General features: G+C 59.9%; 1 protein-coding gene across 3 annotated transcripts in view; it reads right to left on the minus strand.

The window, feature by feature from the left end:
- Window positions 1-5610: 5610 nt before the first annotated feature.
- LOC140467941 (volume-regulated anion channel subunit LRRC8D-like) overlaps window positions 5611-13541 on the minus strand; it is a 34050-nt gene continuing 26119 nt past the window's right edge. For all 3 annotated transcript variants that reach the window (XM_072564008.1, XM_072564010.1, XM_072564009.1), the window contains one exon: window positions 5611-8547. In XM_072564008.1, coding sequence (XP_072420109.1) covers window positions 6050-8545 — 2496 coding nt within the window. In that variant the 5' untranslated portion in view covers window positions 8546-8547 and the 3' untranslated portion in view covers window positions 5611-6049. The remainder of the gene's footprint in view (window positions 8548-13541) is intronic.

Below are 13541 nucleotides of genomic sequence, written 5' to 3' on the forward strand. Positions count from 1 at the left end.
TGGGGTGGGTGGGGAGTGTGGGGTGTGTGGGGAGTGTGTTGTGAGTGGGGTAGGTGGGGTGATTGGGAGTGTGGGGTGTGTGGGGAGTGTGGTGTCTGTGGGGAGTGTGGGGTGGGTGAGGATTGGGTGGGGAGTGTGTTGTGAGTGGGGTAGGTGGGGTGATTGGGAGTGTGGGGTGTGTGGGGAGTGTGGTGTGTGTGTTGTGTGTGTTGTGTGTGGTGTGTGTGGGGTGGGTGGGGAGTGTGGTGTCTGTGGGGAGTGTGGGGTGGGTGAGGATTGGTTGGGGAGTGTGGTGTGTGTGGGGATTGGGTGGGGAGTGTGGTGTGTGTGGGGAGTGTGGTGGGGGTGGGGAGTGTGGTGGAAGTGGGGAGTGTGGTATGAGTGGGGTGGGTGGGGGGTGTGGTGTGTGGGGGGTGGGTGGGGAGTGTGTTGTGAGTGGGGAGTGTGGTGTGGGTGTGGAGTGTGATGTAAGTGGGGAGTGTGGTGTGGGTGGGGAGTGTGGTATGGGTGGGGTGGGTGGTGAGTGTGGTTGTGAGTGGGGAGTGTGGTGTGGGTGGGGAGTGTGTTGTGGGTGTGGGGTGTGGTGTGAGTGGGGAGTGTGATGTGGTTGGGGAGTGTGGGGTGGATGGAGATTGTGCAGTGGGTGGGGTGTGTGGGGTGGGTGCGGAGTGTGGTATGGGTGGGGTGTGTGTGGAGTGTGGGTGGGTGGGGAGTGTGGGGTATGTGGGGTGGGTGGGGAGTGTGGTGTGTGTGGGATGGGTGGGGAGTGTGGTGTGAGTGGGGAGTGTGTTGTGGGTGGAGATTGTGGGGTGGGTGGGGAATGTGGGATGTGTGGGGAATGTGGGGTGTGTGGTGTGTGTGGGGAGTGTGTTGTGTGTGGGGAGTGTGGGGTGGGTGGGGATTGGGTGGGGAGTGTGGTGGAAGTGGGGAGTGTGGTGTGACTGAGGAGTGTGGTGTGGGTGTGGAGTGTGATGTAAGTGGGGAGTGTGGGGTGGGTGGGGAGGGTGGGGAGTGTGGTGTGGGTGGGGAGTGTGGTGTGGGTGGGGAGTGTGGTGTGGTAGGGAGTGTAGTGTGAGTGGGGTGGGGGGGGAGAGTGTGGTGTGTGTGGGGTGTGTCGGGAGTGTGGTGTGAGTGGGGAGTGTGGGATGGGTGGGGAGGGTGGGGAGTATGTTCTGGGTGGGGAGTGTGTTGTGGTTGGGGAGTATGTTGTGAGTGGGGAGTGTAGGGTGGGTGGGAAGTGTGGGGTGGGTGGGGAGTGTGTTGTGAGTGGGGAGTGTGGTGTGGGTGGGGTGGGTGGGGAGTGTGTTGTGAGTGGGGAGTGTGGTGTGGGTGGGGTGGGTGGGGAGTGTGTTGTGAGTGGGGAGTGTGGTGTGGGTGGGGTCGGTGGGGAGTGTGGTGTGAGTGGGGAGTGTGTTGTGAGTGGGGAGTGTGGTGTGGGTGGGGTCGGTGGGGAGTGTGGTGTGAGTGGGGAGTGTGTTGTGGGTGGGGAGTGTGGTGTGGGTGGGATGGGTGTGGAGTGTGGTGTGGTTGGGGAGTCTGAGTTGCGTGGGGAGTGTGGGGTGGGTGGGATGGGTGTGGGGTGTGGTGTGGTTGGGGAGTCTGAGTTGCGTGGGGAGTGTGGGGTGGGTGGGGAGTGTGGTGTGGGTGGGATGGGTGTGGGGTGTGGTGTGGTTGGGGAGTCTGAGTTGCGTGGGGAGTGTGGGGTGGGTGGAGATTGTGCAGTGGGTGGGGTGTGTGGGGTGGGTGTGGAGTGTGGTGTGGGTGGGGTGGGTGTGGAGTATGGGTGGGTGGGGAGTGTGTGGAGTGTGGGTGGGTGGGGAGTGTGTGGTGGGTGGTGATTGTGGCGTGGATGGGGTGTGTGGGGTGGGTGGGGTGTGTGGGGAGCGTGGTGTGAGTGGGGAGTGTGGTGAGCGTGGGCCGTGTGGGGTGGGTGGGATGGGTGGGGAGTGTGGGGTGGTTGGGGTGGGTGGGGAGTGTGGTATGAGTTGGGAGTGTGGTGTGGGTGGGGTGGGTGGGGAGTGTGGTGTGAGTGGGGAGTGTGTTGTGGGTGGGGAGTGTGGTGTGAGTGGGGAGTGTGTTGTGGGTGGGGAGTGTGGTGTGGTTGGGGAGTCTGAGTTGCGTGGGGAGTGTGGGGTGGGTGGAGATTGTGCAGTGGGTGGGGTGTGTGGGGTGGGTGCGGAGTGTGGTGTGGGTGGGGAGTGTGGGGTGGATGGGGAGTGTGGGGTGTGTGGGGAGTATGGTGTGTGTGGGGAGTGTGGGGTGGGTGGGGATTGGGTGTGGAGTGTGTGGTGGGTGGAGATTGTGGGGTGGGTGGGGAGTGTGTGGTGAGTGGGGCTGGTGTGGAGTGTGGTGTGGTTGGGGAGTGTGGGGTGCGTGGGGAGTGTCGTGTGGGTGGGGAGTGTCGTGTGGGTGGGGAGTGTGGGGTGGATGGGGAGTGTGGGGTGGGTGGGGAGTGTGGTGTGAGTGGGGAGTGTGGTGTGAGTGGGGAGTGTGTTGTGGGTGGGGAGTGTGGTGTGAGTGGGGAGTCTGAGTTGCGTGGGGAGTGTGGGGTGGGTGGAGATTGTGCAGTGGGTGGGGTGTGTGGGGTGGGTGCGGAGTGTGGTGTGGGTGGGGAGTGTGGGGTGGATGGGGAGTGTGGGGTGGGTGGGGAGTGTGGTGTAGGTGGGGATTGGGTGGGGAGTGTGGGGTGGGTGGGGAGTGTGGTGTTAGTGGGGTGGGTGGGGAGTGTGGTGTGGTAGGGGAGTGTGGGGAGTGTGGTGTAGGTGGGGATTGGGTGTGGTAGGTGGGGTGGGTGGGGTGGGTGGGGATTGGGTGGGGAGTGTGGTGTGGGTGATGTTCCTCTGAGTGAGGATCTGCAGCGATCTGTCCTGACTCTCACCTGTTGATGCCGTGGTTTGTGAACAACATCTGGTCGTCCCCTGATGCCTTTGGAAAAGCAGCCCCTCTCTAGCCTTTCCAGTCACAGTGTGGACAGTGTCCTGTCCGAGTGTATACGGCCTGGAACACTCTCCCCAGGACCAGGGGGGAACCTACTGAGTGGTGTACACAGCCCAGACCATCACCGAAGGGTCCTGCCATCCATTTACACAGCTCACTGCTGCAGGCAGACACCCCACCATCACCCAAGACCCCCCCTCCCACCCCTCCGTCCGTCAGGCAGAAGGTACTGATGCTCAAACACCCATCTCAACACGTACAGCATCAGCTTCCTTCCTGTTGTTCTGCCACTGCTGAACGGGGCACTCTCTCCTCAGATCGTGTTGACCTGGATTTGTGTAGCCACCTGTAAAGTTGTTTACCTCACTCTGTCGAAACACCCCGTGACCTGTCTCTCCTGGGATGTTCTGACCCGCCCGTACTGCTTACAAAACAAAACTTTTAACTCTACTTCGGTCCATGTGACAACAATAAATCCAATCAGACGGTGTATAATTCTATGGCAGTGCTGAAAGGAATAAATATTGAAGGCTGTGGGTGTGGGGCCAATCAAATGGGGGCTGCTTTGTCCTGGATGGTGTCGTTCTTCATGAGTGTTGTTGGAGCTGCCCCCCATCCAGGTGAGTGGGGACTTGATGTGGAGACGCCGGTTAAAGTTAAAAATCCCACAACCCTGGGTTATAGTCCAAAAGGTGTATTTGGAAGCACTCGCTACTGATGAAGGAGCAGTGCTCCGAAAGCTAGTGCTTCCAAATAAACCAGGTGTTGTGGGATTTTTTTAACTCCTGACCTGTGCCTTGTAGGTGGCTTTGGGGAATCAGGAGGAGAGTTACTCACCGCAGGATTCCCAGTCTCTGACCTGCTCTTGTAGCCGCTGCGTTTATGTGGAGGGTCCAATGAGTTTCTGGATTAGTGTGGTGCTGGAAAAGCACAGCAGGTCAGGCAGCATCCGAGGAGCAGGAGAGTCAACGTTTCGGGCAAAAACCCTTCTTTTGCTTGAAACGTCGATTCTCCTGCTCCTCGGATGCTGCCTGACCTGCTGTGCTTTTCCAGCACCACACTAATCTAGATTCTGGTTTCCAGTATCTGCAGCCCTTGTTTTTAACCCAGTGAGTTTCTGGTCAGTGGTGACCCCCAGAATGCTGATAATGGCGGGAATTCAGTGATGGTAACACTAATGCATGCTCAGAGGCAGCGGTTAGATTGTCTTTTATTGGGGATGGCCATAGCCTGGGATTCGTGTGGTGTGAATGTCAAGCCCAAAGCCTGGATATTGTCCAGATCTTGTTGCTTTTGGACACGGACTGCTTCAGGATCTGAGGGTTGGTGAATGGAGGTGAACCTTGTGCAATCATCGGTGAACATCCCCACTCCGGACCTTCTGATGGGAGGAAGGTGAAGCAGCTGGAGATGGTGGTTCCCTGAGGAGCTCGTGCAGAGATGTCCTTTGAGTTGAGATGACAGACTGATGGATAATGAAATGACAAAGCTTGCGATGGAGCAGGGGAGGGGACAAAGGAATTGGATTCTTTCAAAACATCACCGATCGCCCTTGAACCTCGCCGACAGAGAAAATAATAGTCTTTTGAGAACGCAAGAGCAAATCAGGACTGTCAGATTTATTTACAGATAAAATCACAGTGCTGCCACCCAGCGTGACACACCATAGTCAGACTATCTCGTACCCTGCTAAGGAGTGGATAGTCAGTGAACCAGGTCACCGTTGGTTTTGTAAATTGATGAGTTGAATCCCTGTCTTGTTAACTGATTTAAATCTTCAGCTTCAGTGAGGCTGACCAATCAAAACAAAATTACTCATGGAATTCCTCTGTCTCACACCTATTACAACAAGCGATCTGCATTGAGAACCTTAGATCTGACAATCTCACCCTCGTTGTACCCATCTCACATCCTGTTGACTGATCTTTATCCAGGTCTTTCGATGAAAGGGGCTTGGTCCTGGGTCATTATTGACCTTGTCCTATTGACAAAGTCTTACCTTAATCCACAATGTGAAAAAGTGACAACTTCCCAAAATATTCCTGCCCCATACAGAAGGGGAAGCATTCCAGCAACACCCACTTTTAAGTTTGACTGGATGTTTCTGAAAGTTTAAGCTACTGTGTGTGTGTGTGTGTGTGTGTGTGTGGGGTGGGGGGGTGTGGTGTGGTTAAAGAGGGATGGAGAGAGAGAGAGACGGAGAGGAAGAGAGAGAGGCTTGGATGAGGTGGGAACTTGATGGAAACACACCGACAGAGCTCTGGGAATGCAGCAGGGAGTTGGGATTGACGGGACTGCCCTCCAGAGAGGCAGCACAGGCTTGTTGGGCCAAATGGCCTTGTTCTGTGTATTGTCTCTTTTTGACTGTGGGTGAGTGAGTGAGTGAGGGCAAGCGAGGGAAGGAGGATATGATTCAAACTGTCAGCTCTGACAGGAATCTCCAGATTCATCCCCATTGTCCCGTCCCAGAATCTGGATTCTAACCCCCCTCCCCAACATCCACTCCATCCCCTCAGAGTCAGGATTCCCCCCGCAGCTCAGTTCCCCCCCCTTCCCCACTCCCCCACCCCCCCACCCCCCCCCCCCCACCCCCCCCCTCCACCACACCCCCTCAGGATCAGCATTCCCTCTCTCTCTCCCCTCTTCCTCAGGATCAGCATCCTCTTCCCCCCCCCCCCCCTCCAGGATCAGGATTTCCCCCTCCCTCTCAGGGTCAGCATCAGGGTCTCAGTGAGTCAGAATCCCCTCTCTCCCACCCTCCTGGATGTGGTTTAGAGGGTCTGTAAGATTTTCTGACCGTATCCCAATCACGCACATTAATTCCCACCTCAGACTATCCTAATACACAAAAGCCTTGACTAACCCCTACAATGAAACCGCTAAATAACGCCCCTGTGTAAATGTTGGCTTGAATCACCAGCCAGATATATACATCTAGAAGACCATTGGCGGTGTCGACCTGTTGAAACCCACTCTGAGCGAACTTCAGGAGATATAAAGCTGTCCAAGTGATGTGACCTGACTTGAGGAGGAGCCTGACTCAGTGTGAGGTCTCTCCTGGTACAACACAGGGACCTCTAATCGGGTGGGCCCACTGATGGGAGACTCTCTATCAGACGATGGAGGTAAAGTCTTGTTCGGTGAAGTGCTCTTTGACCTCAGTGGGGAGATGATCAAACAGAAGGTCTTCAACGATAAGACTGTTCTTCTTGAGTAACAGGCAACTGCTGATCTCAGGGGGAATCCTCTCTAAATGGTTGCCTTTCAGTTCGAGGTGGGTGAGCTGAGTTAACTGTCCGATCTCTGGTGGGATGTGTGTGATACAGTTCTGGCCCAGCTGCAAGGATCTCAGCTTGAGGCAGTTGAAGAGTTGGAGAGACAGAGTCTCCACCTTATTCTTGGTGATGGAGAAGTGTTGCAGGTTCTGGAGCAGGTGAATGTCGGGAGGCACGGCCGTCAGCAGGTTGTGGCTGAGGTCCAGGTATCGTAGCTTCCTCAGGGTGAAGAGGGCGGCGGGCAGGGATTCCAGCTTGTTGTTGGAGAGGTACAACTGCTCGAGGGTTTTGATCAGGCTGATGGTGGTGGGGATGCACGAGATGGCGTTGTGCCACAGTCTGAGGCAGGAGAGCCTCTTGAGGTGCTGGAAGCTCACAATCTCCTCGATGCTCTGGATGTTATTGGCTTTCAGGTCCAGTTTCTGAAGGTTGCCGAGGCTGAAGATGGCGTGTGGGATCCTGCCGAGCTCACAGTTCTGCAGTTCCAACTCCGAGAGGCTGGTCAGCTTCTTCAGGTTGTTCAGGACCAGGAGCTTGGTCCCGTCGTTCTGGATCACCAGCCGGGACAGGTGCGTGGCCAGCTCCATCACGTTCGAGGGGATTTTGGAGAGGTTGCTCTTGACGATGAGAATTTTGAGGTGCCGCAGCTCCTTGAGGGACTCCAGGCCAATGGCTTTGTTGGTCTCGGAGTTGAGATTGCCCGACAGGTGCAGCTCCACCAGGTTCTTGAGCGAGTACACCCAGAGGGGGATCTCCCCGATGTCAGTGAACTTAATGTGCAGGATGTGGAGGTGGTCTCGCACAAAGTTGAAGGCGATCTGGTCCACCTTCGCCGGGCAGTGGTAAAGGTAGAGCTCCCTCAGCGCCACCATCTGGGAAATCTTTGCCGGCAGCCGGACGTCTGGGATCAGTTCCAGTTTCAGCACCTCCAGGTCGCTCATGTCGAAGACCGCCTTGGGAATGCCGGACAGCAGCTCCAGCTTCCCCTGCGCGTTCTTGGAGACGTGCTGCCGGAGCTTCTCGTACGTCCACTCGTGGTTGAGGTTCATCTCCAGCAGCTTGCTCTCGCAGCCCTCGGACAGGAAGATGGCAAAGCGTTTGGAGTAGAGCTGGTCGTACTGGTCCACCATGTGCAGGAGGAAGGCAAAATCGTTCTTGACGTCAGGAATGTCACTGAAGTTGCTCTCCTCGCGCACCTTCTCAAAGGAGTACTCCTTCAGTGAGCCGCGGAACAGCCAGAAGAGAGTATAGAGGCACACCAGGCCATACAGGGCAATCAGGATGATATAGCTGGTGAGCAGCTTCTTCAGCATGTAGGCCATGCTGTGGGTGCAGAAAAAGACCGAGTAACCTGTAACGTTCTTAATCTTGGGCTTGCAGACGTGCTCGAAGGTGATGGAGTCGACAAAGGTGAAGGTATAGCACAGGATGACCAGGAACTTGAGCGCTTTCACCACTGTCTGGCCAACGTAGAACTTATAGATCAGGTCCCCGTCCTCTGTGTGAGCCCGAAACCTGCGCACCTTCTCGAACAGCGCCTTGGCTTGCTCGCCGTCCTGCTTGTCCAAGATGTTCATCGAAGGTGAGCCACTGACCGCCGGTTCAAAGGTCACCTCGGGGTGCGAGGTCAGCGAGGAGCTGGTGTCCGAGATGTCGCTGGGCTCCAGGGTGGCAGACTTGAACATTTTCGTCCGGTTCTGGCTGTTTTCCGAGTCCTCGTTGGCGGTCTCGGAGACTGCTTTGGTGGTCCACGGCGACTCAAAGCACTTGCCCAGGATCGAGACGAAATGCTCGACTTTGGAGGATGTCTTTGGGAATTTGAACCAGAAGTTGCCTCCGGCCAGCAGAATGATGGTGTGCACCAGGGCGATGTATGGGAAATACTTGGAGTACCAGGGCAGAGCTTTCTGGTAACACACCTGACTAATGTAGACATACTGCTGGAAATCCAGGTTAGTTTTGTAGCCTCCGGCCCTCAGTCGGCGAGCGGATGATGATGACTTGGATTCTGCAGGCCCTGAGTGGTCTCCCGCAGCTCCTGATGGATGCCTGCTCCCACAGTCGGATGTCTCCTGCCCCTCAGGGGGGTGAGGACTGTGTGGTTGGGGCACAGCGCCCAGGGAGGAACTCTGGGGTGTGGCATTCAGAGCCCGTACGTGGTCGCAGGGTAGACAGACCACCTTGTCCTGGGAAATGAGCAGCGTGGCAGACAGGAGGGACACCATCAGCATGACCAGCACCAAGTAGTCCATCAGGACGTCCCACCAGGGCTTGAGGAGGCGATGGGTGGGCTGGCTGTCAGACAGCGTGGCGAGCTCCGTCAGGGTGATCATCCCTACAGAAAGGGACAGGAACACAATCAGAGGGGAGAGGTTGTGGGGGGGAACACAATCGGGGGGAGAGGCTGTGGGGGGAACACAATCAGGGGGAGAGGCTGTGGGGGGAACACAATCAGGGGGGAGAGGCTGTGGGGGGGAACACAATCAGGAGGGAGAGGCTGTGGGGGGAACACAATCAGGGGGAGAGGCTGTGGGGGGGAACACAATCAGGGGGAGAGGCTGTGGGGGGGAACACAATCAGGGGGAGAGGCTGTGGGGGGAACACAATCGGGGGGAGAGGCTGTGGGGGGGGAACACAATCGGGGGGAGAGGCTGTGGGGGGGAACACAATCAGGGGGGAGAGGCTGTGGGGGGGAACACAATCAGGGGGAGAGGTTATGGGGGGGGGAACACAATCGGGGGGAGAGGCTGTGGGGGGGAACACAATCAGGGGGGAGAGGCTGTGGGGGGGAACACAATCAGGGGGAGAGGTTATGGGGGGAACACAATCAGGGGGAGAGGTTATGGGGGAACACAATCGGGGGGAGAGGTTATGGGGGAACACAATCAGGGGGAGAGGTTATGGGGGGAACACAATCAGGGAGAGAGGTTATGGGGGAACACAATCGGGGGGAGAGGCTGTGGGGGGAACACAATCAGGGGGAGAGGCTGTGGGGGGAACACAATCAGGGGGAGAGGTTATGGGGGAACACAATCGGGGGGCGAGGCTGTGGGGGGGAACACAATCAGGGGGAGAGGCTGTGGGGGGGAACACAATCGGGGGGAGAGGCTGTGGGGGGGAACACAATCGGGGGAGAGGTTATGGGGGAACACAATCGGGGGGCGAGGCTGTGGGGGGGAACACAATCAGGGGGAGAGGCTGTGGGGGGAACACAATCAGGGGGAGAGGTTATGGGGGGGAACACAATCGGGGGAGAGGCTGTGGGGGGGAACACAATCGGGGGGAGAGGTTATGGGGGGGAACACAATCGGGGGAGAGGCTGTGGGGGGGAACACAATCAGGGGGGAGAGGCTGTGGGGGGGAACACAATCGGGGGAGAGGCTGTGGGGGGGAACACAATCAGGGGGGAGAGGCTGTGGGGGGGAACACAATCGGGGGAGAGGCTGTGGGGGGAACACAATCGGGGGAGAGGCTGCGGGGGGGAACACAATCGGGGGGAGAGGTTATGGGGGGGAACACAATCGGGGGAGAGGCTGTGGGGGGAACACAATCGGGGGAGAGGCTGTGGGGGGGAACACAATCGGGGGGAGAGGTTATGGGGGGGAACACAATCGGGGGAGAGGCTGTGGGGGGGAACACAATCGGGGGAGAGGCTGTGGGGGGGAACACAATCAGGGGGAGAGGCTGTGGGGGGGAACACAATCGGGGGAGAGGTTATGGGGGAACACAATCAGGGGGAGAGGCTGTGGGGGGAGTACAATCACCAGAACCTGCACTGCACCAATGCAAAACCCCACCCCATCACCCCCTAACCCCACCGCCATCGCCCCACCCATCGCCATCGCCCCACGCCATCACCCCTGACCCCACCCCAACACCCCCTGACCCCACTGCCATCACCCCCTAACCCCACCACCATTGCCCGACCCCATCACCCCAACCCCACCGCCATCGCACCAGCCATCACCCCCTAACCTCACCGCCATCGCCCCACCCCATCGCCCCTGACCCCACCCCATCACCCCTGACCCCACCCCATCGCCCCTGACCCCACCACAACACCCCTGACCCCACCCCATCGCCCCTGACCCCACCCCATCACCCCTGACCCCACCCCATCACCCCTGACCCCACCCCATCGCCCCTGACCCCACCACAACACCCCTGACCCCACCCCATCGCCCCTGACCCCACCCCATCACCCCTGACCCCACCACATCGCCCCTGACCCCACCCCATCAACCCCGACCCCACCCCATCATCTCTAACCCCACCCTATCACCCCTGACCCCGCTCCATCATCCCCTGACCCCACCCCATCACCCCTGACCCCACCGCCATCGCCCCTAACCTTACCCCATCACCCCCTGACCTCACCCCATCACCCCTGACCCCACCACCATCGCCCCCTGACCCCATCACCATCACCCCCTGACCCACCCCATCACCCCTTGACCCCACCACCGTCGCCCCCTGACCCCACCACCGTCGCCCCCTGACCCCACCACCATTGCTCCTAACCCCATCCCATCACCCCCTGACCCCACTGCCATCACACCACCCTACCGCCCCCAACCACACCGCCATCGCACCACCCATCACCCCCTAACCCCACCGCCATCACACCACCCTACCGCCCCCAACCACACCGCCATCGCACCACCCATCACCCCCTAACCCCACCCCATCGCCCCGCCCCATCACCCCAACCCCACCGCCATCGCCCCACCCCATCACCCCCAACCCCAGTGCCATCACCCCACCCCATCACCATTGCCCCACCCCATCATCCCCTGACCCCCCCGCATCACCCCCTAACTCCACCCCATCACTCCACCCCATCACCCCCTAACCTGACCCCATCACCCCCTAACCCCACCCCATCGCCCCCTAACCCAACCCCATCACCCCCAACCCCACCCCAACCCCACCCCATCACCCCCTAACCCCACCCCATCGCCCCCTAACCCAACACCATCACTCCCTAACCCCACCCCATCGCCCCATAACCCCACCCCTATTACCGTCTAACTCCACCCCATCACCCCCAACCCCACCCCATTGACCCCTAACTCCACCCCATCACCCCCAACTCCACCGCCATCGACGAACCCTATCACCCCTAACCCCACCCCATCACCCCCTAACCTGACCCCATTGCACCTAACCCCACCCCATCACCCCCTAACCCTACCCCTACCCCATCGCCCCCTAACCCCACCCCATTGCCCCCTAACCCCACGCCATCACCCTCTAACCCCACCCCATTGCCCCCTAACCCACCCCATTGCCCCCTAACCCCACCCCATCACCCCCTAACCCACCCCATCGCCCCCTAACCCCACCCCATCACCCCCTAACCCACCCCATCACCCCCTAACCACACCCCATCGCCCTCTAACACACTCCATCGCACCCTAACCCCACCCCATCACCCCCTAACCCGACCCCATCGCCCCCTAATCCCACCCCATCACCCCCAACTCCACCCCATCACCCCCTAACCCTACCCCATCACCCCCTAATCCCACCACCATCGCCCCACCCCACCATCCCTAACCCCACCGTCATCCCAAACACCTCCTGCAGTGACTCTCACACACACACACACACAGACACACACACTCACAAACACACACACACACACACACACTCACACTCACAAACACACACACACACACACAAACACAGACACACACACAAACACAGACACACACACACACTCACACACACACACACACACACACACACACCCCTCCACCATCAGGATCCTCTCTCCCTGGTGCCCCCGTCAGAAACCCCCCCCAATTCCACAGCAGTCACCCTCCCCTCCCCATGCCAACCTCACGTCCCTATGCCAACCCCACCCTTCTTGTACCACACACCCCCTCCCCAGGGTCAACCCCACCCTTCTTGTACCACACACCCCCTCCCCAGGGTCAACCCCACCCTTCCTGTATCACACCCCCCCCCTCCCCAGGGCCAACCCCACCCTTCCTGTACCACACACCCCCTCCCTCCCCAGGGCCAACCCCACCCTTCGTGTACCACACCCCCCCCCAGGGCGAACCCCACCCTTCCTGTACCACACCCCCCCCCCCCCAGGGCCAACCCCACCCTTCCTGTACCACACACCCCCCTCCCCAGGGCCAACCCCACCCTTCCTGTACCACACACCCCCTCCCTCCCCAGGGCCAACCCCACCCTTCGTGTACCACACCCCCCCCCAGGGCGAACCCCACCCTTCCTGTACCACACCCCCCCCCCCCAGGGCCAACCCCATCCTTCCTGTACCACACACCCCCCTCCCCAGGGCCAACCCCACCCTTCCTGTACCACACACCCCCTCCCTCCCCAGGGCCAACCCCACCCTTCGTGTACCACACCCCCCTCCCTCCCCAGGGCCAACCCCACCCTTCCTGTACCACACACCCCCCTCCCCAGGGCCAACCCCACCCTTCCTGTACCACACCCCCCTCCCTCCCCAGGGCCAACCCCACCCTTCCTGTACCACCCCCCCTCCCCAGGGCCAACCCCACCCTTCCTGTACCACACCCCCCTCCCCAGGGCCAACCCCATCCTTCCTGTACCACACCCCCCCACCCCAGGGCCAACCCCACCCTTCCTGTACCACACCCCCCCTCCCCAGGGCCAACCCTACCCTTCCTGTACCACACACCCCCACCCCAGGGCCAACCCCACCCTTCCTGTACCACACCCCCCCTCCCCAGGGCCAACCCCACCCTTCCTGTACCACACACCCCCCTCCCCAGGGCCAACCCCACCCTTCCTGTACCACACACCCCTCTCCCCATGGCCAACCCCACCCTTCCTGTACCACACACCCCTCCCCAGGGCCAACCCCACCCTTCCTGTACCACACACCCCCCTCCCCAGGGCCAACCCCACCCTTCCTGTACCCCCCCCCCCCCAGGGCCAACCCCACCCTTCCTGTACCACACCCCCCCTCCCCAGGGCCAACCCCACCCTTCCTGTATCACACCCCCCTCCCCAGGGCCAACCCCACCCTTCCTGTATCACACCCCCCCTCCCCAGGGCCAACCCCACCCTTCCTGTACCACACCCCCCCTCCCCAGGGCCAACCCCACCCTTCCTGTACCACACACCCCCCTCCCCAGGGCCAACCCCACCCTTCCTGTACCACACACCCCCCTCCCCAGGGCCAACCCCACCCTTCCTGTACCACACACCCCCCTCCCCAGGGCCAACCCCACCCTTCCTGTACCATATCCCCCTCCCCAGGGCCAACCCCACCCTTCCTGTACCACACACCCCCCTCCCCAGGGCCAACCCCACCCTTCCTGTACC

The sequence above is a fragment of the Chiloscyllium punctatum genome, chromosome 46 (assembly GCF_047496795.1).
Source record: "Chiloscyllium punctatum isolate Juve2018m chromosome 46, sChiPun1.3, whole genome shotgun sequence".
Taxonomy (NCBI): domain Eukaryota; kingdom Metazoa; phylum Chordata; class Chondrichthyes; order Orectolobiformes; family Hemiscylliidae; genus Chiloscyllium; species Chiloscyllium punctatum.